The sequence below is a fragment of the Daktulosphaira vitifoliae genome, unplaced genomic scaffold (genome assembly GCF_025091365.1).
Source record: "Daktulosphaira vitifoliae isolate Bord-2020 unplaced genomic scaffold, ASM2509136v1 Scaffold_4, whole genome shotgun sequence".
Taxonomy (NCBI): domain Eukaryota; kingdom Metazoa; phylum Arthropoda; class Insecta; order Hemiptera; family Phylloxeridae; genus Daktulosphaira; species Daktulosphaira vitifoliae.
In genome coordinates this window covers 3374698-3395638 of record NW_026099575.1, presented here as the reverse complement: position 1 = coordinate 3395638, position 20941 = coordinate 3374698, and the positions used below count along the sequence as shown (strand labels likewise).

At 23.8% G+C, this 20941-nt stretch overlaps 3 protein-coding genes across 6 annotated transcripts; 2 read left to right on the top strand and 1 right to left on the bottom strand.

Moving 5' to 3' along the window:
• The first annotated feature begins 244 nt into the window (after positions 1-244).
• On the top strand, positions 245-2178 carry LOC126903582 (uncharacterized protein C15orf61 homolog). Of its 2 annotated transcripts, XM_050681811.1 has the most exons (3): positions 245-573; positions 852-1129; positions 1226-2178. In XM_050681811.1, coding segments are annotated over exons 1-3 (408 nt in total). In that variant the 5' UTR covers positions 245-571; the 3' UTR covers positions 1354-2178. The 2 variants fall into 2 exon arrangements, with proteins under 2 accessions (XP_050537768.1, XP_050537767.1); XM_050681810.1 differs by lacking the exon at positions 245-573 and having other exon boundaries at positions 612-1129; positions 1226-2173.
• A 2110-nt stretch (positions 2179-4288) lies between these two features.
• On the bottom strand, positions 4289-9245 carry LOC126903581 (Golgi phosphoprotein 3 homolog sauron). Of its 3 annotated transcripts, none has more exons than XM_050681809.1 (5): positions 8890-9245; positions 8612-8809; positions 5274-5520; positions 5023-5198; positions 4289-4935 (listed from the first exon to the last, which is right to left on the bottom strand). In XM_050681809.1, the coding sequence occupies exons 2-5, from the start codon at positions 8804-8806 to the stop codon at positions 4687-4689; spliced, it is 867 nt and encodes a 288-aa protein (XP_050537766.1). In that variant the 5' UTR covers positions 8807-8809; positions 8890-9245; the 3' UTR covers positions 4289-4686. The 3 variants fall into 3 exon arrangements, with proteins under 3 accessions (XP_050537766.1, XP_050537764.1, XP_050537763.1); XM_050681807.1 differs by having other exon boundaries at positions 8885-9244; XM_050681806.1 differs by having other exon boundaries at positions 8612-9244.
• Positions 9246-10737: 1492 nt separating this feature from the next.
• LOC126903580 (phosphatidylinositol 4,5-bisphosphate 3-kinase catalytic subunit delta isoform) lies at positions 10738-20784 on the top strand. The gene is made up of 16 exons (XM_050681805.1): positions 10738-10937; positions 11023-11211; positions 11273-11501; positions 11756-11997; positions 13001-13247; positions 13321-13721; positions 13778-13977; positions 14750-14890; positions 14960-15238; positions 16316-16459; positions 16625-16894; positions 17454-17642; positions 17758-17900; positions 19122-19273; positions 19347-19517; positions 19750-20784. The coding sequence occupies exons 2-16, from the start codon at positions 11065-11067 to the stop codon at positions 19996-19998; spliced, it is 3204 nt and encodes a 1067-aa protein (XP_050537762.1). The 5' UTR covers positions 10738-10937; positions 11023-11064; the 3' UTR covers positions 19999-20784.
• Positions 20785-20941: the final 157 nt, after the last annotated feature.

Genomic DNA, 20941 nt, shown 5'->3' with positions numbered 1-20941 from the left:
ATAGAGAACTGAGAGAGTTTTTAAAGACGGTAAGATGATGCATGTTGTTCGCTGACGATATAGTGTTATAGGAGAAAATAGGGAAGACATTAATTAAAGGCTAGTGTTGTGGAGACCAGCCTTTGAAAGAAAAGGATTAATAATAAGTAGGAGTAAGACAGAGTATTTAAAGTAAGAGTTTGACAAAGGAGAACACAAGGTTGGTGAAATGAGGAGATCTGTGATAATAGGCGAGGACCTGATAACAGAGGTGGAAAGTTTTAAGTATTAAAGATCAGTTGTGCACCATACGCCATACATGGTAGTAAATTTTTTGGTGAGGCTAAATTAAAAATATTTCGTATGTTTTTTAAGGGAGCTGAGTTTATTGTTGCTGCTATTATACCAAAGTTAAAAATTGAAAACGCACTGTCTTCTTTATTGGTACTATGACTTTACAAGACAATAGAGCGGGAAGTTCTAGTCAGAGAATAATACAACAAATACTTTCGCTGCACAAAAAACAGACCTTTCTGATTAAACTGAATAATTATCTTTGATAATCGAAAAACATAATCATTCATTTTAAGAAATGTGAATATTTGATAACATTTATCTTATTATTACAATAAATTATACCTTATAATTATAACATATAATATTATAACATTACTTATAACATAAGTCTTTGTTAGAACTTTTCAAGTAGTCTACTGAAAACAATTCGGTATATCTATTCGAATATTTTTATATATATCATTTTAATAAATATACCTTAGAGTAAAATTAACAATTTGTCATTCACTATGCGATAGAAAATTTCATACTGATTAACTATTATAATTTATAAGCAAAATGCTTGTATTTCTTAGGAAATGTTCAAAAAAATTACCTAAAGCTTCAGTTGTTCTTACTAAATATTTAGAGCAAAACAACGAGCCACAGTGGACCTCATTTTTTGTAAAATATAGTGCTGTCATAAATGATCAACGAGGCAAATCGCATTTTAATTGGAAGGTAGGAAATAGCAACTATCATGTTTTACGATCTGGATGCTTTCCGTTCATAAAATACCATTGTACTAAAAGACCTTTTGAAAATTTAGAAACAGAAGATTCGCTTTTTTATTTATTGAAAATTATGAATTTAGGTAAGAAATTAGGACCCTGAAAAATATAAAATAAGTTCTAAATTTATGATAGTGTTTTAAATTAATATTGAGTGAATTGAATAATTTTTATTTCAGGAGTACCTTTATTATTATATGGTATTGTTGCTGTATTTATGATAAGTTATAAAGAAATAGTTCAAACTTCAGAAGGTCAAGTTGAAATTTATTTTCTTTTAAAAGAAGATAAAGGAGCTTCACATTAAAAAAATTCTAAATGAGAAAAAATGAAAGTTTTATATTACCTTAGTTATTCTTCTATTGTGAAAATAGTTTATTGATGATTAGTTGTGTTTATATAATTAAATAATAATTCTAAGCACATTAACTGAATTATGATATCAAAATTGATTAAAAAACTACTATTTTCTACATTTTAAAAATTTTTTCAAAAATTCTTCCTAATGGTTGTTATTGTTTTGAATTTTAAGCTTATTAGTTTATAATGTATAACAGTATTCTATTAACAATTATTAAAATAAATTAAATAAAAGTAACCTATTAATTTATTTGTTTGTCTGTATTTAAAACAGCTTTTCATTACTACTGTTTGAGTTATTTTCTTGGTATTTAGAATATTCTTTTTCCATAGCTTGAATCATAGATTTGTTTACAAGTAGTATCTATGCAACTATCTACAAAATTTACAAATTTCAAGTACTTGGCTTCTCAAGTATACAGGTGAAATAGATCTAACTGAAACTCTAAATACAATTAAAATTTCACTGGATCTAAATCTTGTTAAAAGCATATTTTGAATTATTTATTTTTAATTAATGAAAAACATGAGTTTTCTAAAATATTTTTAAAATTTCAATATGACTGTATTTTTACAAAAAATTTTGTTGGATTAATAACAAGATAATATATATACAGTGGTTATAAGCGAGGTTGGGTTCATCGTAATGGTTTATATATATTAAGCATACTTCATGCATGCTACATACTCCCTCTACGTATTAAAATACTGTAACTCAATAAGTATTTTCCCTAAAGTTATTAATAAACTAAAATTGTTTGTTAGAAAAGCTCTAAAAAAAAATATCTATTTTAAAATAAAAAAATGTATCATTATTTATTTTTCACATTTAAAATTCTGAATGAGTAAAATAATACTTTAACTATAATGAAAATATTTTTTGTATTTCAACAATTTTATTGTTATAGGTAAGCTTTTTTTAAAACAATCTCAAAAAAATTTAATATTAGTTTCAAAATACTCATCATTGATAAAATATTAAAAAAAATTAGTATATATAATATTTGCTATGGATTTTTATTTTATGATAACAATGAATAGTTTATTAATTATTAATAATTAACTGTAGTCAATAATTAGAAAAATAATATATGTATTTAAAATATTAAACTTTATTCACCTTAAAATTAATCTAAATATATATATATATATTTATTTTTGAGAATCATATAATCTTCTGCATTTTTCTTACCAATGATTACAATAAACTGAAAACATATTAACAGTCTCAAAAAAATTTCTCATAAAATTTTTTATTTATTTTTTAATTAATTAGATTATAATATTTTTTATCATTTATGTACAATTCAATCACTTATTGATGTAAGGACACAACTCTAAAGATTAAATTTTAGATTTTTTATCAGAAAAAATGTATATATTTTTAAATCATTCTTTTTTACCTTATTCTATTAAATCTATAAATCGTAAAATAGTTTATTTTATTTTAAACTTAAACTAAGTTTTTTTTTTTTATTTTTAAATTGGGTCCTAGTTTCAATTAGTGATTTAATTTTTTTTCACAATTACTCTATAATTGATTAAGAGAAAATATGAATGTAATAATAATTAAATGGTTATTTTTCTAAATATAATTCAATGGAATAAAGATTGACAATATATAATACTCCTAATAATTTTATAATATTTTACAAAAAAAAAAAAAAACAATAGTTTAAGTAGTTTGAATAATATATAGTTTGATATTAAAATCATAAACAATAAACTTTAACATAAACAAAATATATGCTTTTTCAAAATTACAGTTATCAAACTAATGTTTTTATAAATCATATTATTGTAAATGATTAAATATGTTTGCTACCATTTTAGTATTGCAAAAAATATAAATTATCATATAATATTAATTATATTCAGCTAACATAATAAATTTCATAAAAAAGCAATATTAAATTAAAATTATATAGATATATAATAAATTAATAATAATTAAGCAACAGTAAAATAATAAGTCACAGTAAAATTTGAGTTACAAAGTTTTTTATTTGATATTTTAAGTTAACTTTTTACATTTAAAGTTATAGAAGTTTTTATTTACAACTAGTAGTGACATTTCATTTATCTTAGTTACATCTAAATAAATTTCATAAATAAAAAAAGTATATTTACATGGTTTACAAAGAATTTTATAATAACTAAAACAAATCTATAAGTCGTAGAACAATTAATTTTTAATATACCCATCACAGCCATTCATGTAACCTTAATTTCCAAAACATCTTTGCATTAATAAGTAAAAAATAAAAGTTGTTTTTAATCAATACAAGTAATTGTATAACAAAACAGAAAATAATACATAACTTCTATCAAAACAATAAAGTGGGTTTATTTAATAAAATAATTCAGAAAATATCAATAATTTGAGTAATAATGTACAATACCTTCAAATATGAAACACTAATTAAACATATAATTTATATCTGATTGTACCACTAGTAATAATTTATGTAATTTTTAATTATTTTGTAAAAAAAAGAAGTTTAAATTAATGGAAGACACAAAATTAAAATTAAATGTCTTAATAGACATTATTTAATAATTATTAGTTATAAAATTATATTGAAGTTGGACAGAAACATTAAGTATGAAATTTAACTCTAGATTATTATATTTTTGAAGAATAGAAAAGTGTCTATGGCACTATAAATTGTAATTAATATTTTTAAATGCAATAAATGGGAACATTTGAACACTTAATAAAACTGTTAATTGAAAGCTTTATTTTCAAGGTATTATTAAAAAACTAATATTTTAAATTGAATCAGTATGAGTAATCAATCAAATTATAATAAATTAACAATACTCTAATAATAATTGGTTTAATCATAACTATTTTTAATACAGTATAAATAAATTTGCATGACTACAAAAGAAAATATTTTAAGAAAAAAATAAAATGTGTGTAAAATTAAAAAAATTGTTTTATTATTTAAATAATAAAAAGACCTACATTTATTCATATTATATAATACAAAATAAAGGCCTCCAATTTTGAAGTAGTTTATTATGATTTCATTATCAGTTTAGACTATATAAAAATAAAAACACTTCTACCCTTGTTACATTAATTTTTCATTTTTTAACAACAGTCTAAATTTTAATGATAACTTAGATGAAGATGTGAAAATAATTTTAAAAAAGCTATATCTCAAAAAGACATACTAAACAATTTTGTATATAATAATATTAATACAGGTATATTAAAAATAACCGTTGAATATAATTGTTTATAAATGTTGATTAACATTTTGGTCATTACTTATTTATTAAAATTTGCAAATACAGCCCAAATAACATCATTTGTAGGACCTTTCATTGACTCTACTTCTAAATCCATATCGCATAACTCTCTTAATCTTCTAGTTGCCAATTCATAGTCCTCATCATTGAGAGGAGAAAATGCACCTTCTAATACATCCGAGGCCTGAGCTAAAAGTAACAACGATAAAAGCCGTTTATCCATTCGATGTGGATCGTTAATCCATCGAGATAATACTGCATCTTGTACCTATTAATAAAGTGTTTAAAATTTTTAATTTTTAAAAATTATACGTTTGTTTTAATAAAAATTATTTTTATTTAATAATATTTTAACCTTCTTGACTAGTCTAAGTTTAGCTTCATTATCTGTCAATGGATGAGTAGTCATATCAAATAAAAGAAAGTTTTGTTTTTCAGTTGTAAGAACACCTTTTTCTACTAAATTTTTTGCTAATCGTTCTCTCACATTCTTTAACTGGTATTTAATTTTTAAAGGATTCCAAGTTTCACCTTATAGTAAAATTAATATAAAAATATTTATGATTATAACTTTTAAAAAACGATTTATATTTATAAACGAAATACCGCTTAAGTATTCAATCCAACTTTGTACAGTTTCAGGTGGGTTAGTTTCTTTGATATGTTTTAAAGCTTCATCAAGAAGAACATCACCTGTTGGAGTATCATTTTTTATTAACACTTTCCTTGTTTGTAAACTTTTTCGTCGCATTCCAGCTTTTTCTAATTCAATTCTTTGTCGAAGAGCAAGTTCAATAAGTATACATCCCCGTAAACCTGATGAAATTGAATCATTCCAAAATGAAGTGTAACCCTAAAATACATAACTAATGTAATCATGCTGTACATTCAATCAAATAGATCTCCATCTTTTAAGACACATATAATGTCCCTTAACTTTTTTAACACTATAACAATTTTAAAATAAAAATAGGATAAAATGTATTTTATTAGTGATAATGTGATCAAATTGAAGGGTTTTCTGACAGAGTATTTTTAGCTTTGATACGAAGCTTAGAAGGTATTAATTTAGAATGATGTTTTTTTTTGTGGCAGTAACCACTTTTCTTCAGCTCTCACCGATCCGAACCTAGTAGAAAAAATTACCATCAAAATTGAAAAAGTTTCCCTTATTCCCCATAAATAGGGGAAATCTCAAAAAAAAATTACAAATTTAAAAATCAGTAATTTTTGACATTTTTAAAATTTTTTTTTACTTAAAACTGCCATAACTTTTTGAAAAATAAATGAATAGACACAATTTTTCTTTCAATAAATTAGATATTTACCTATTATTTGGTATATATTTTTTTTAAATCTGACCCTTCACCTGCCTCCAGGGGTAATTCAAAATGATAATTTTTTTTTTTTATAGATACCTTAGGTATTTACCTATCATTTAATATATTTTTGTGAACATTTGATGTTTACATAATCATGTAAACCTAACATACATGGGGATTTCAAAAAGGCAACTTTTTCACAAAAAATGAACTTCATTAACTCAAATTTTGAATATGGTCTGGAAATACTGATATATATATATTATAAATTAAATCTTATGTAATATACTTTAATATGGAAAAAAAATTCGAACTTTATTTTGTCTTTATGTGTGAAAATGGCTACCGTATTCAAAAATATGCTATTATTGTGTTAAAATTCTCGGTTTTTTTTATAATTAGTAATAATATCAAAACTTAGAAGTGATAGAAAAAGTTTAATTTCAGTTTTGTAAACAGTGAGAAAAGTTTATTTAGAAAAGTATATTTTTGATTACGATGAAAGTTCCTTGTAGGATTCCTTGTATAATTAAAGAAATAAGAGTTTATGTTGCTTTTGAAATAATCTACCAATTTCTTGGAATTATAAACTATCTACAGATTTGCATCAAAGTATTTCTTATGATAGTGATTTTAATCACTGTCAGATATCATCTATACTTGTCCCAATTATCCCACATCCATACAGTGTCGTGACCCAACTGTGTTATTGTTTATTGTATTTAAATTTTGTTTTAATGTGGTGTTTATATTTAATAATTAAAATACATGTTACATTATTAAACTGATACGAAGGCTTATACAAAATGTTGGAGTTGAGAAGTTTTTTTAATATATAAATGTTATCATCATAAGTGAAGCAATGAGATACCAGGAATGTATCTGATGAGCCAGTTATCATATCATATCTCAAGGTCAATGTACCTAAATAATAGAATGTTCTCTATCTAAAAAATATATATTTAATAACAACGAACTGTACTGTTTCCTGTTCTATCACAATTTCTTTATGAATTCCAACTGAAAAATTATTTATTGCAAACCTGTTTGATGAAGATTGTAATAAAATACTAGCATTAGGTACAATATTGTGAATGATTGGATTATTTATAGTCGATTAATAAATATTGTTTTCAATTGAACCATTTGTAAGAATTATGTAAAAGTTATAAAAAGTTACAAGATTAATAATACCACTTACCCTACAAAATATTTGTAATTTAAATTTGTATGTTTATTAATATAACTTCCAACATTTTTTTGCATATTAAAAAGTTTTTTTTGTTACCTGAACAATTAAAAAAAATGTTTTTGTTAGGTAACTGGCTAATTATTTTTTACATTTTTTTTTTGTCAAAAAATAAATTTGGTTTTTTTTCAATGAAATTTTATAAGGTGACAAAAAATATTTCTTAAATATAATTATTTATTTATTTATTTCTTAAAGATAATTTAGAAACAAAGCCATGTTTATTTTTTTTTTTTTATTGTTCAGGAGACAAAAACTTTTTAAAATACAAAAATAATTACCTTAGATTTAAATGATAAATGGATTTAATTTTACTTGACAGCAAAATATATTATTATGGTGACATTCTTATTGTCTAGTTTACTATTTAAAACTGGTATACTACATAAAATATGGAGATAATTAGCTGGAGATATTGCATTACATTGCCAATCTTTAATTTTAAATGTAGAATATATTAGTGTTGCATTTTATTGATATACAAAACGTCAATAAATTATTGATACAGTGAAATCTTCTTTCAACAGAAAATTATTTTATCCTCAGCAGTACCATTAAAAAGAAGTCTCACTGTATTAATTAAATCTGTTATAATTGAAAGAGACTATTATTACTTGAACAGCAATTGAGTGACATTAATTTTCTTATTTATAGTTGTACATTTATATAAAAAGAACTGAAATAGAGAACTTGTAAAAAAAAATTAACTTATATTGATTTAAAATTTATATTATACATTTTTATTTATAACCATTTAATACCAAAAATATTTTATTAAATATTTTTTAATATTAATTTTGCATCATTTATTTTGTTCAAAATAATACACCCCTTAATAACGTACAATGTAATTTAAGCTTATCAATTTATATTGGTGTTTTTCAATTATTACTTATAAATTATAATTTTGTATTTTTATAATTGTTTTAATTAAATTTTCTTAAATATATACTATTATTGTTAGTTTAATAATTTGTAAAGTATCCATAATATTATCTTTTAATTATGATAATTAAAATTTACCAAAATTAGTATATAATGTTTAACATTTAGCGTGTTAACCAAAAATAATAATTCAGTAAAATTAAAATGGAGGTTATCACTCCACTAATTATGAGCCACTTTGACCACTATATATACACCTCTTATTATTGTCACTTTCAATAATTAAGATTGAGTTGATTAAAATCTATATTATATATATTATATACTCTTGAATATTATAAATTAAAAGTATAGGTATCAAACAAATGTAGATTTGAAGTAGAATTAAAATATTCATTATAATTTAATTTATGATACGTGTATTAAAATTTATAAAATTCTAACCATGTGTAACTATTATTAAATAATTATAAACTTGATTTACTCACTTCTTTATCTTTAAGACCGAGCAATAAAACTTCTTCCATTAATGTTAGTCGTGTTTCTTTAGAATCACCATCTTCTAAATCTTCCTCATAATCAGGTTTCTCCGCAGAATGACCATTTTCTCTAAACACACCATCTGTATTATCCCTGTTAACATTTCGACGCTGCACAAGTCCATCTGCTCGACTTCTTAACATGGTCTTATTATGAAAGATAGAATCAATATACAAATATTGAGATGGCTACTAAAAATTAGGCAACTAGTAGAAAGTTACTTCACTTGAAAACTCGCGTACAGCTGATAAGATATACTTTGTTGACGTCTACAATCTTACAATAATTTTTGACATCCCTTTTTCTAACATCAGATTAAATATTTTTCAAATTATATTTAGAACTGCACTCTTATAAATTTAACAAATTATCAGAAAAATATGAGAAATTATAACTATAAACTTTAATACGAAATAAAATATCAAATAAGGAGTACGGAATAAATGTAGACAATATCAAACGATTCATGCGTATGAAATACGGACTACATTCATTTCAAATTGATAATAGGGTATACGAGAAATTATTCGAAATGCAAATACTGTAATTCATAGTATATAGCAATATCTTGTTTTAGATGCGTGTTATTATATTCTGAAAATTAAAATATCACATAATTTATGTAATGAACTATTTTATTAAGCACAAATTAACAATTTCTGTAAATACAATTTTTTTGGTAAATAAAGGTTAAAAAAGCGACGTTAAGGTCCAACGTCACTTTTTATCAACTTCCTATCAAAAAAAATTTGTAGTTACTTAACTATAAGTCTAGATAAAAGACCTGACGGAGAGTTTCCATATTTCATGCCTCAGAATTTTATTAATTTGGTATAACTTTAATTATGTACCTTTTCCAAATGCAAGAGTGGAAAGAGGATAACATATTTCTCCTAATGTTACTTTAGTCGTCTAAAAGGACCTTCTTATTAACACTAGTAGGTTTAATGAATTTGATTACTCTCTTAAAAAACACCGTCACTGGCTTAATGCATTATAATAATCATTAATATTTATTATTTATTAAAAAGAGTAAAAAAAAATAATCCTTCAATTCTTAATTTTTTAGAAAGACGACTTATATAAAATTTTGAAAAAGTATAAAAAAAAAAAATTGAAATTTCTCAAAAGCAAAAATTTTATATGAACTATAGAGAGATGCGGGGTAAATGTAAACGAATGAGGAAATTTTAAATTCATTTTTTCTATAAGAAAATTAAGCAGATTTTATTTTTAATTGAAAAGTTTTGGTATTTTATGTGTTGCTATGATATTTAATGTAAGTTCAAAATAAAAACTTGTGTATTTATTTCAAAAATGCTTTTAGATTTATCCCACTTCAACCTGTTTTAATTTTTGAAAACTTATCTTTATTTATTATAAAATATTATTAAATATTGTATTAGAATTCAATAAAAGCTCATTTTAAAACAATAATTTTTTATTTTAAAATTTGAGAACATCTTAACATAGTCAAAAGTTTTGACTCAAAACTATAATCATTTTTTTTATTCAACATTCGAAGGCTAGGTATAGATTCAGAAAAATATTTTGGAAAAGGTCATTTTATTATACCTGTAAAAATTAATAATTAAAATAATACTCATTGTTTTTTTAAGGAAAAGTTATCGAAAATAAACTCGATGAACAAATAATAATGGTCATTTATTACTATTATTCAAGAACAGAGGTATTACTTTTAATCGTTTAAAAATTATACAAATAATATTTATTTTAATCTATAAAAATATTTTTTAAGATATATTATATAATGTTAAAATATATATATATATATATTATAATAAATCATATATTTAGATTAACAATCATAATAACTGATCAAAAAAATTATTGTTAATTTTTGTGCGAATTTCATTTCAATAAGTGTCTACCTGTAAAAGAGCGACAATCTACGTTTCACTTATTTTTCTCTAATAATCTCCCTGATGTAATATCATTATATTGGTAAGTGTTATTGTTTTGTGGTTACTTACTAAAATAGAGTTTAGGTAATTCTTATAATGATTTTTTATATCTAAAATCGTGATAAGTAATCAAAAACGACAAATTTTTTCCAAAATAATAAAAAAAAAATAAATAACATAAGCATACACTAAAACTACAGTATTTTTATAGCTCATGAATTCGTAAACAAAACTCGTAATCAAAATTATTCAAAAATATGTATAAGTGACACTGTTGATACGTATATTAAGAGTAATATCTTATGAAAATTTATAAAAAAATTGTTTAAATGTTAAAAATATGAAATTGGTATGTTTTAAATTAAACATTTACTAATAATTTATCACATTTTATATTTAAACTAATTTATATTTTTGATTTTAAATATTTAAAGATTTTCAAAATGGTGTAAAAATAGTGATCAATTAATATTAAAATGGTGTATAACATTCCACCCAGTTTTGATTTCGATTTTTGGAATCAAAATAATGATTCTGTTGTTGAAGTTACATGTCTCATGCCTAATAGTGTTTCTATACCACTAACAGTATCAAAAAGTACTTCTTTACATGAGTTAAAAGAGGTTAGTTATTTTTATTATAAGAGTTAATTTACTTTTATGCATTTTAAAAATTATTATCTAGGAATTATGGGAAGAAGCTGTAAAATATCCCTTACATGGGATGCTTCATGACTCGAGCAGCTACAGTATATTTTATGTAAATGCAATGGCTCAGCGTGAAATGCTTCTAGATGAAAATAAAAGACTCTGTGATGTACGACCATTCTTAGCTGTGCTCAGTATTGTAGAGCGCCAAGAAGATAAAGCTGATAATGTACTTAATGCTCAAATCAGTAATCTCATTGGCAAAGGTGTGTTAAAATTAGTATTTATAGTAAAATAAATTGTAAGATATTAAGTAGGAATTTAACAATTTAGATTGTAGAATAGAACTTAAAGATTGTTTTTACTAAAATTATGTTGGTATTAAAATTATTAGAGTTGTTATTTAAGATTGTGATCAGATTACAAACAGTAGCTTACAAGAGTACATATAAAATTTTAATTAAAAAAAATATATAAAATTTTGTCTGCAAAACAAACTTAAAATTAATTTGAATTTTAGGCTTAATGGAATTTGACTCTTTAAAAAGTTCAGAAGTTAATCAATTTCGAGGAAAAATGAAAACTTTAGCTGATCAAATGCAAGCTGATCGCCGAAGGCAGAGTTGGTTAGAACGATTACTATACCAATTTGCTCCACGTCTTGCAGCTTCAACATTATCATCTAATGTTTTACCAGCAACCGTCACTAGAAGATTAAGGGATGAAAATTTTTCAATTGTTGTGAAGTTTGATAATACTGAGGTATAAAAAATATGTGTATATTATACATATTTATTTATCATTTTAGTTCATATGTTAGGGTAAACTCTAATAATATATGGTGTGTTCAGTAAATAAGGAAACGGGTTTCTATTATTCTAATGGTTTGTAATAATTGACCTATTTCCTTACTTACTAAACAGTGTATATATTAGAGTGATGTTATAAACCATAATTTTTGTGATCAAACCGAACATTGCAATTATATTATTAAAGGTGAACCAAATATTATTTTGATTTTTTTTAGTAAAACATATATCAAAATATTATGATTATGCTCCATACATACTTTGTGTATTCAAATGCTTTTAACCTGGTGGGACATCTTTTTTTTTTTAAATATTTTCTTTACAAACGTCAATAGTTTATTTTCATTATACTATGTTGTGGACTATTTCTCATATCCATTTATGACAATGAGGCATATATAGTAAATGTTTAGTTTTTTCCTTGTGTTCTCTGAGAGTAATTTCAATATGATTATTTTACTCATTGCATGGTATCCTTGGTTTTCTACACTTATTCTGGACTTAATCTTATTATGCAAATTAATTTTATGATTTATATTAGCACTAAAGTATTTAAAAATTTTTTAAGGCCATATTTTTAAGTATTTCAATGTCTTCCCTATATGCTAAGAAAATTTTGCACACCAGTACTTTCATTTCTCATTTTCCTGCATGTATATTTGACTTTATATATTATATTACTATTATTTGACTTTTTCAAGAGCTAAGTTGAAGAGTGCAAGAGATAATATGTCCCCTTGTTTAAATTTAGACTCAATTCCATAAATTTTATAAAATAAAATCATCTAAGAAAATAGTTGTTGAATAAGACTAAATTTGTTATTTTAATTTCAACTTTTTTTAAAAAAATTTTTGTTAATTTTAATTTTAATTTTACTTACTTTATATTAAGATAAATATTATCTAGTATCTTTTGTTGATATGTCTGTAAATAAAATAATTTTGTTTTATTTTAGACTACATTTACTTTCAATGTGGGCCTTACAACCACACCAGATCAATTGATGATGCAAATTTTAAATAAGCGTGCAATGATGTTAAAAACTAGAAATGAAAAATGTTCTGATTTCACTCTTAAAGTCTGTGGAAGAGAAGAATATATTGTTGGTCCACATCCATTAATTGATTTTGCATATGTTCAGGATAGTTTGTCTCAAGATCTCAATCCTATTTTGATAGCTGCTTCCAAAATGAATGTTCCAGGTTAGTAACTATTGTTAAGCAATGTTGTTTGAAACATAATATATATAAAAATTTGTTAATTATTTTTTTATAGTTCCAGAAGAATTATATGTAGATTATATTGATACAACAGAGCAAAATAAAACAAGAACTACATTAACATTGAGAAAAAAAACAAAACATAAATTGTCATTTGAAATTGATGAAAAATTTAAATTTAAAGTTAACTATATAAGTAAATTGAATTGTGATGTTACTAGAACTGTTGAAGTAGGAATAGAAGCAGCTTTGTTTCATGGTGGTAAAGCATTGTGTGAATGTGTTAGGACATCTGAAAAGATTGTTAATAATGGTGATTGCACATGGGATGAAGAATTAATATTTGATATGTCTGTTGCTGATATACCACGTATGGCACGTTTGTGTTTAGTAGTGTATGAAGTATCAAAGACTTCTAAAGGTTTAAGAACTAGAAGAATTAAAGAATCTAAACAAGTAACTGAAAAAAAATTATTTATTGGATGCATATTTATTTTAATAATTAATTTTAGGAAATGTTTGTAACACCAATGGACTGGGTAAATACTACTGTGTATGACTTTAAAAATCAGCTGAAAAGCGGATCAATTACTTTGTATATGTGGACTTATGCAGATGATATGCAAAATGAAGATTTATTGCATCCTTTAGGCACTGTTGTGTCTAATCCAAACATTGAACAAACAACTGCTCTTACAATAACATTTCATAGGTTAATATTATGTTTAGTAATAAAAATTTAATTTAAAAATATACTTTTGAATATTAATTAAAAGTTTAGTAGGTAAATTGTCGTTTCTTCTAAAATATAATTGGAATTCATAAAATCCTCCTATGCATTTATCATCTCCAATGAAAATGGTCATAACTGACGTTTTACATTTGTTCAAAAAGGCTTTTTAAAATTTTAAACGACTTATATAAAACTTTTTGTTTTATAATATTTGATCCAATTAGTAAAAAAAAAACATACTGTTATTTTTTGGGAATATATAAAAAATATGTGGATGAATATGAATATGTGATCAGAAATTTGGAAATATGTAGTTATAATCTTTTTCATTAGATGTGGCAACATAAGCTGTGATATTAATATTTTTTAATTTTCAATTATTATGCCCTAATTAGTTTGCCCATGTTCATATGTTAAGTTTAAGCTTATTAATGTTTAAATTAATTGTATTTTATGTTACAAAAAACTATCAATATCCTATTTATAATCTAGTTTAAGTTATAGGAAGATCTTAACATTTTTTTTTAAAGTTTGATATATAACTTAATGTAACAGTAACAAATATAGTTAATTTTTGTTTAATAAATACTTAAGTTATTTATTTTAATACTTAAATATTTAAAATTTTTTGTTTTTAAATTAATTCATGTATCTTGATTAAAAACATTTAAAATAATATATTTATATTGTGTATTAGCTTAATTTGATTAAAAATTAGTAATTTTTTTGTTCTTTGAATAATTAATCATAGTTATCAACTTCCTGAACATATGGTAGTTTACCCAAGCTTAGAAAAACTACAAGAATATGCTGAAAAAAAGGGAAGAGAAGATTTAAACGATCAAGCGTCTGGAGATTCTCAAACATTAAAAAACTATTTGGATCAAATAAGGTATGCAATTTATTAAAAATAATTTAATAATCAGAAAAATAGTATATCTTATATGTTGTATTATTATAGAACAATGGCAGAACGTGGAGAACCTTTGGACGAAATGCATGAACAAGATCGTAAAAAACTGTGGCGCCATAGATATCATATATTGCAATCAGTACCTGGATTATTAGCAAAACTATTAGATTGTGTTGAATGGGGTATTCGTTGGGAAGTAGCAGAAGCTACTACTATTGTTTCTAAATGGCCTTTATTAGGCCCACAACAAGCATTAGAACTTCTCGATTATGCTTATGCTGATCAAGTAGTGCGTAGTTTTGCTGTAAAGTGCTTACAAAAACTGAGGTAGGTTACTAAAAAAACAGTAGTAATTTTCAAAGAAAGGCAAAGTGCTGCCTTCTTTTAAAATGAGTAGGAAAAAATTAAAAAAAAAAAACATTTAGCAGTTGTTAAAATATCTTAAATTTAATAAATAAAATTTTTTTGAAATAACTAAAATTACCTATCTTGATAAGTGATAAGTACAGTTTAAACGATATAGAGTTCGGTATACTAAACAATGGTAAAAATACTTGAGTGGAAACACTTAAGTAGGGAAACTGAATTACAATAATTTGGTATGAAGTGAGCAGAATGGACCAATAGATCTAAGTGCATGCGGAGTTCTGGCCACCTTCTTAATTACTAAAACTAAAATTACACAGTGGAGAAACACGAAATTGTCACCTCTAAAGAAGTCTATATATACATGCAGATGCACACTAACGTACATGTAAAATTAAATAATTTGTGTATTAATTATCTTCAAACAATGTAAGTCAATTGCAGAACAATTTTAGTCAACTTGATGTCAGAAAAAGAATAGATTATCTGATAAGACAAATTTATTTAGTTAATTTTTGAGATCTATTTTTTATTTATGTCATTAAACTTCATATAATAAGTATAAACATTTTATGAATGATTCTTTTATATTATTAAAAATTTTGAATTACAAATTATTTTATTTTATTATTCACAATATTAACAACTGTATTTTATTTATAATATAGTATTACAAACATTAATCTGACGTTTTACTTATTAAGTAACTTAACTAACTATTTAAATTTTAAAAAAGTCTAGCAAGTTCATATTTACTTAAAAAAAATTAGTGATGGTAACTAATTACTTTGTAAATCATTTTTAAAGATACATTTTTCTAGAGTAATTTATTTATTCTATATTCATGTTTTTCTTTTTTTAATTTATTCTAGAGCATATAAATAAGAAGTATATGAGTCAATTTCTCTATCACTTTAAGTACTCTCCCGTTTGAGTTAATGCCTCCTCAGAAAATTTATCCCTAAAACCGTAGTTCTTTAGCCACTGCTAAAAAATGATTTTTGTGTTTTCATGTATCATTGAATATTTTACTTTTAGTGATGAAGACCTCTCTTTATTTCTTCTACAACTGGTTCAAGCATTAAAACATGAATCATATTTATGTTGTGATTTAGTAGAATTCTTACTCACAAGAGCATTACAAAATCAAAAAATTGGTCATTATTTATTTTGGCATCTTAGGTAATTAATGCTTTTTATAATGTAAAACAACTATTTAATCATTTTTTTTATTTTGTTGATATGTTTATGGATGTATCTACATGAAAACGTAGATATATCCGTTAACATTTCAAGCAATCCGTCAATTCACAAAAGCTTCAACACATTAATATATATTGTTTGTAGATCAGAAATGCAAGTAGCATCTGTGTCAGTTCGATTTGGTCTCATGTTAGAAGCATATTGCCGAGGATCCATTGAACACATGAAAACTTTAATACGTCAAATGGACTTTTTGGAAAAACTAAAGAAGACCACCGAGTTAGTAAGACAACGCCGAGACAAAGAAAAAGCACGATCTTTTTTACAAGAATATTTTCAAGAAGGTCATTGTATTGAAGCTATGTCAACTGTTCATAGTCCTCTAGACCCCAGCTATAAATGTAAAAAAATCAGGTATACAATTTTAAGTTGATGTTGAAGTTGGTGTAAGTCTTCTCTTCTTGATTATTGGGAATTAATTTTTGTCATTAAAAATAATAATTAAGTTAGCAATTATTCAAGTTAAGATAGTATTATTTGCTTGATGTTACATCATAGGATATTATGACTGTTTAGTACTTATCTTTAAACATTGAAAAACTAGATCTTAATTTCTATTAAGGTTAAATTTTTATTTTATAAATATGACTGATGTACTTAAAAATCAACATCTCCATAATTATCAGTACTCCATAAACTGTTTGTTTTGTAATGGAAAAAAAAATCATTGTCTTAATCTACATTTAAATTCATGTAATTTCAATGTTTTTAAAATTGTACTATGTTTTTTTTTCTTTAAATCAATAACACCATTGTTTATTTAAACAATTCTAATTTTAACAACTAAATTACTGCTATTACTATTTTAATTCTACTAAAATATTACTACTACATGCATAGACATACATAACTCCTTTTCTTTATATTTATATTTTTAATACAATTTATTTATTGAAACTTTTTTAATCTTTAGAACTGAAAAATGTCGTGTAATGGATAGTAAAATGAAACCATTATGGATAGTGTTCGAAAATGATGATGCCCATGGAGATGACATTTATGTAATATTTAAAAATGGTGATGATTTAAGACAAGATATGCTTGCATTACAGATGATACGTATTATGGACAAATTATGGAAAAATGAAGGACTTGATTTAAGGTAACTATGTGTTTACATAGTTATGATAATAATTATATAATTGGAATTTGGAATATTTACAACAATATTAAAAAGTAAACAATAAAAAATTTTAGAAAATAATTCTCATTTGCAGAATGAATCCATATCAATGTATTTCTACTGATAATCGAGTTGGTATGATTGAAGTAGTATTAAATGCTGAAACTATAGCAAATATACAAAAAGAAAAAGGAATGTTTTCTGCTACATCAGCATTTAAAAAAGGATCACTCTTAGGTAATTAATTTTTTTATTTTTTAACTTTTTTTTTGCACTAAGACCTATAGGTCCATCATGCACACCTACAGAATTATATTAATTCAGTTTCTCCACCAAAATATTGAAGCCATTATTGAATACCTAAAATTATATATAAGACGTCCTACTACACTGCACCTATATATATTCAAAGAGTCCTGTCATTCAAAAAAAGTTTTTTACCCAAATGTTTATATCTTAATGTGGTTAGTGTATCACATTTACACAAAATGTTAAATGTATCTTCTTCTTTTGTTCCATACTTCCTGCACAGTGGTGATTGTCACTCCCATTGTGTAAGAATGCTTAAGCAGATGATCATGTCCTACCAGTAGTACAGTCAAAGTGCCTATTTGATATCTTGTTATGCTATTAAGATCCTTCAGTAATAGACCGGTAGCCTTGATGAACATTTTTGATTGTTTAGTTATCACTAAGTAAAATCATATTTTCCTGTTCTCTACTTCAATTATTGGGTAGAACTTTGAGGAATTGTTCATTGAGTACTATTACTGGTTCTGGTCTAACATAGGTGTTTTCTGCATCTTTCTTTGCCTGTTTTTTCATTGCTAATCACACTTCTATATCCTAGTACCGTCAGTTTACATAAGTTGAATAATAACTTTTTCAGTGGGCCAAGATCCCAATTAATTTAATTGTTGATATTTTTGAACATTTCTATTGCTTCTCTTATAATAAGTTCTTTGTAATTATTTGTATTTTTAATTAGTTTTATGGTTTTAATGGAGTGATTATGTGTTAATAAATGTTCAATCACAGAAGACTATTAGTTATTAAATAGTAAATAGTTATATATTTTGTCTTTCCATTAAAATTTTTGTTTTTTTGAGATATGGCATTATTCTTGTTAATAAGTGATTTAGTAAAATCAGTTTAATTTATTTATTAATACCCTGAATCCACTTCAAATTAAAAAATATATTAATAATAAAATAATTAAAATTTGGAGTAAATATTTAATAATGAAAAGCAACCTATTGGGCATCCAAGACCAAAGGAAAGTTCTTTTTGGCCTGGTTTTTATAATTTAGGTTGATTTACCAGAATTTTCTTATTTTTTGGGGCATTTTACTTTATGTGAAAGTATGTAAGTCTAATTAATTTTATCTTACCAAGACAATTTTATCATCTATAATGATATGCTGACATTTATTATTAAATAAAATAAATTATTTTCAGCTTGGTTAAAAGACTATAATCAAACTGAACAATCATTACAAAAGGCAATTGAGGAGTTTACTTTTTCATGTGCTGGATATTGTGTTGCAACCTATGTACTAGGCGTTGCTGATAGACATTCTGATAATATCATGGTTAAGAGAACTGGACAAGTGAATATTGCTACTCTTAGGTTTTTTGCTAAAGAAAAATATATTTTTTATTTATTTGTTAATGTAAATATAGTTATTTCATATTGACTTTGGCCACATCCTTGGTCATTTTAAAGAAAAATTTGGTTTTCGTCGAGAGCGTGTGCCTTTTGTATTAACCCATGATTTTGTGCATGTTATCAATAAAGGACAAACAAAAAAAGAAGCAAATGAATTTCAGATGTTTCAGAACTATTGTGAAAAAGTAGGTTTTCATGGTTTGAATCTATGAATATTCTAACTAAAACATTTAGATAATACTCATAATTACTTAAAAAAACTATTATTTATCAATAACTTAACTTTAGAATAATTTATTGTTTACTAGGATAAATTATATATCTATTTGATAAAGTCTTTTTAATTTTTAACAAATAGAAATTCTTTTTTTACTGTTTGATATTTAATATTTAAGAGGTAATATTGTATTATTTTAGGCTTTTCTAATACTACGACGTCATGGTTCACTCATTCTGTCCCTTTTTGCTATGATGATTTCAACTGGTTTACCAGAATTAGGTTCTGAAAAAGATCTTAATTATCTACGAGAAACACTTGTTCTTGACCTATCAGAACACGATGCCACATTACATTTTAGGTCAAAATTTGATGAAGCTCTTGGAAATTCATGGAAAACTTCACTGAATTGGGCCTCTCACAATTTAGCTAAAAACAACAAACAATGACAAAAATTTCTGATCGGCTTAGAGCTAGCTATATTGCCTTAAAAATGGTCTGAGCTAAATGGTGTAGAACTCAACTATACTAGACAAAACAAATGTAAAAACATTTTTCATTTCTGTTAAACTTATGTCATAAGTAGTTAGAAAAAAAAATTGATAATATCATGGTTACCCATTTTTCATTTATATAAATATACTATAAAAAACTTTTTTTTTGGAATAGAGCTAAAAAATGAAGTATATAAATTCATTTACATGTATATATTAAAAACTTTATATATAAAGTTTTATATTTTTTAAATAAAATCTTAAAGAAGTACTTTAAAATTATTATATTCATAGTATCAATGATAATTATTCACCAGAACAATACCATTTACAAATTTGAAACATTCATTTTTATATAATTGCTATTGATTATTATGTTTTTATATTCATATTAATTAGTAATTATAATGATATGACTAAAATTAAAGTTTGATATTTGTTTTAAATTATATAATATATTGTGTTACAGCTATTTATTTTCATTACATTAAAAATACGGAAATAAATTTGTGATATTTATTAATAATATAAATAATGACTTTAACTATGTGTAATAAATGATATTGAATTTTCTAAAATTTTATTATTTAATATAATCATAACTAAAAAATTATGTTATAATAGGAAATTTTCCGTTATCAATGATATGAAAATATTTTCATATAATAGGAGGTTAAACTTTTAGAATGTGTCCAAACATTTTTCGTTTATTTATTTGCATAAATATTCATATATTCTTGGTTATGATCAAAACAAATTTTTAATGTTATCATTTACAATTATTTATAAAAACAATATTTTAGTAAAATATTTTTATATGTTTTTGATGTATTAATAAAGTTTATAAATATAGATTTAATATTTTATAACTGAGTAGGTTTGCAATTTTTATTTTGAT

What these genes read in the sequence shown, in the direction of transcription:
- LOC126903582 (XM_050681810.1), top strand. Translation starts at nt 835, where the DNA reads ATGCTTGTATTTCTTAGGAAATGTTCAAAAAAATTACCTAAAGCTTCA. An exon ending in ATTGAAAATTATGAATTTAG is followed by an intron (nt 1,130 to 1,225) that starts GTAAGAAATTAG and finishes TTTTTATTTCAG; the next exon opens with GAGTACCTTTATTATTATAT.
- LOC126903581 (XM_050681809.1), bottom strand. Translation starts at nt 8,806, where the DNA reads ATGTTAAGAAGTCGAGCAGATGGACTTGTGCAGCGTCGAAATGTTAAC. An exon ending in TTGGATTGAATACTTAAGCG is followed by an intron (nt 5,199 to 5,273) that starts GTATTTCGTTTA and finishes TTTTACTATAAG; the next exon opens with GTGAAACTTGGAATCCTTTA. An exon ending in AACTTAGACTAGTCAAGAAG is followed by an intron (nt 4,936 to 5,022) that starts GTTAAAATATTA and finishes CTTTATTAATAG; the next exon opens with GTACAAGATGCAGTATTATC.
- LOC126903580 (XM_050681805.1), top strand. Translation starts at nt 11,065, where the DNA reads ATGGTGTATAACATTCCACCCAGTTTTGATTTCGATTTTTGGAATCAA. An exon ending in AAGTGCTTACAAAAACTGAG is followed by an intron (nt 15,239 to 16,315) that starts GTAGGTTACTAA and finishes TTTTACTTTTAG; the next exon opens with TGATGAAGACCTCTCTTTAT. An exon ending in TATTTATTTTGGCATCTTAG is followed by an intron (nt 16,460 to 16,624) that starts GTAATTAATGCT and finishes TATTGTTTGTAG; the next exon opens with ATCAGAAATGCAAGTAGCAT.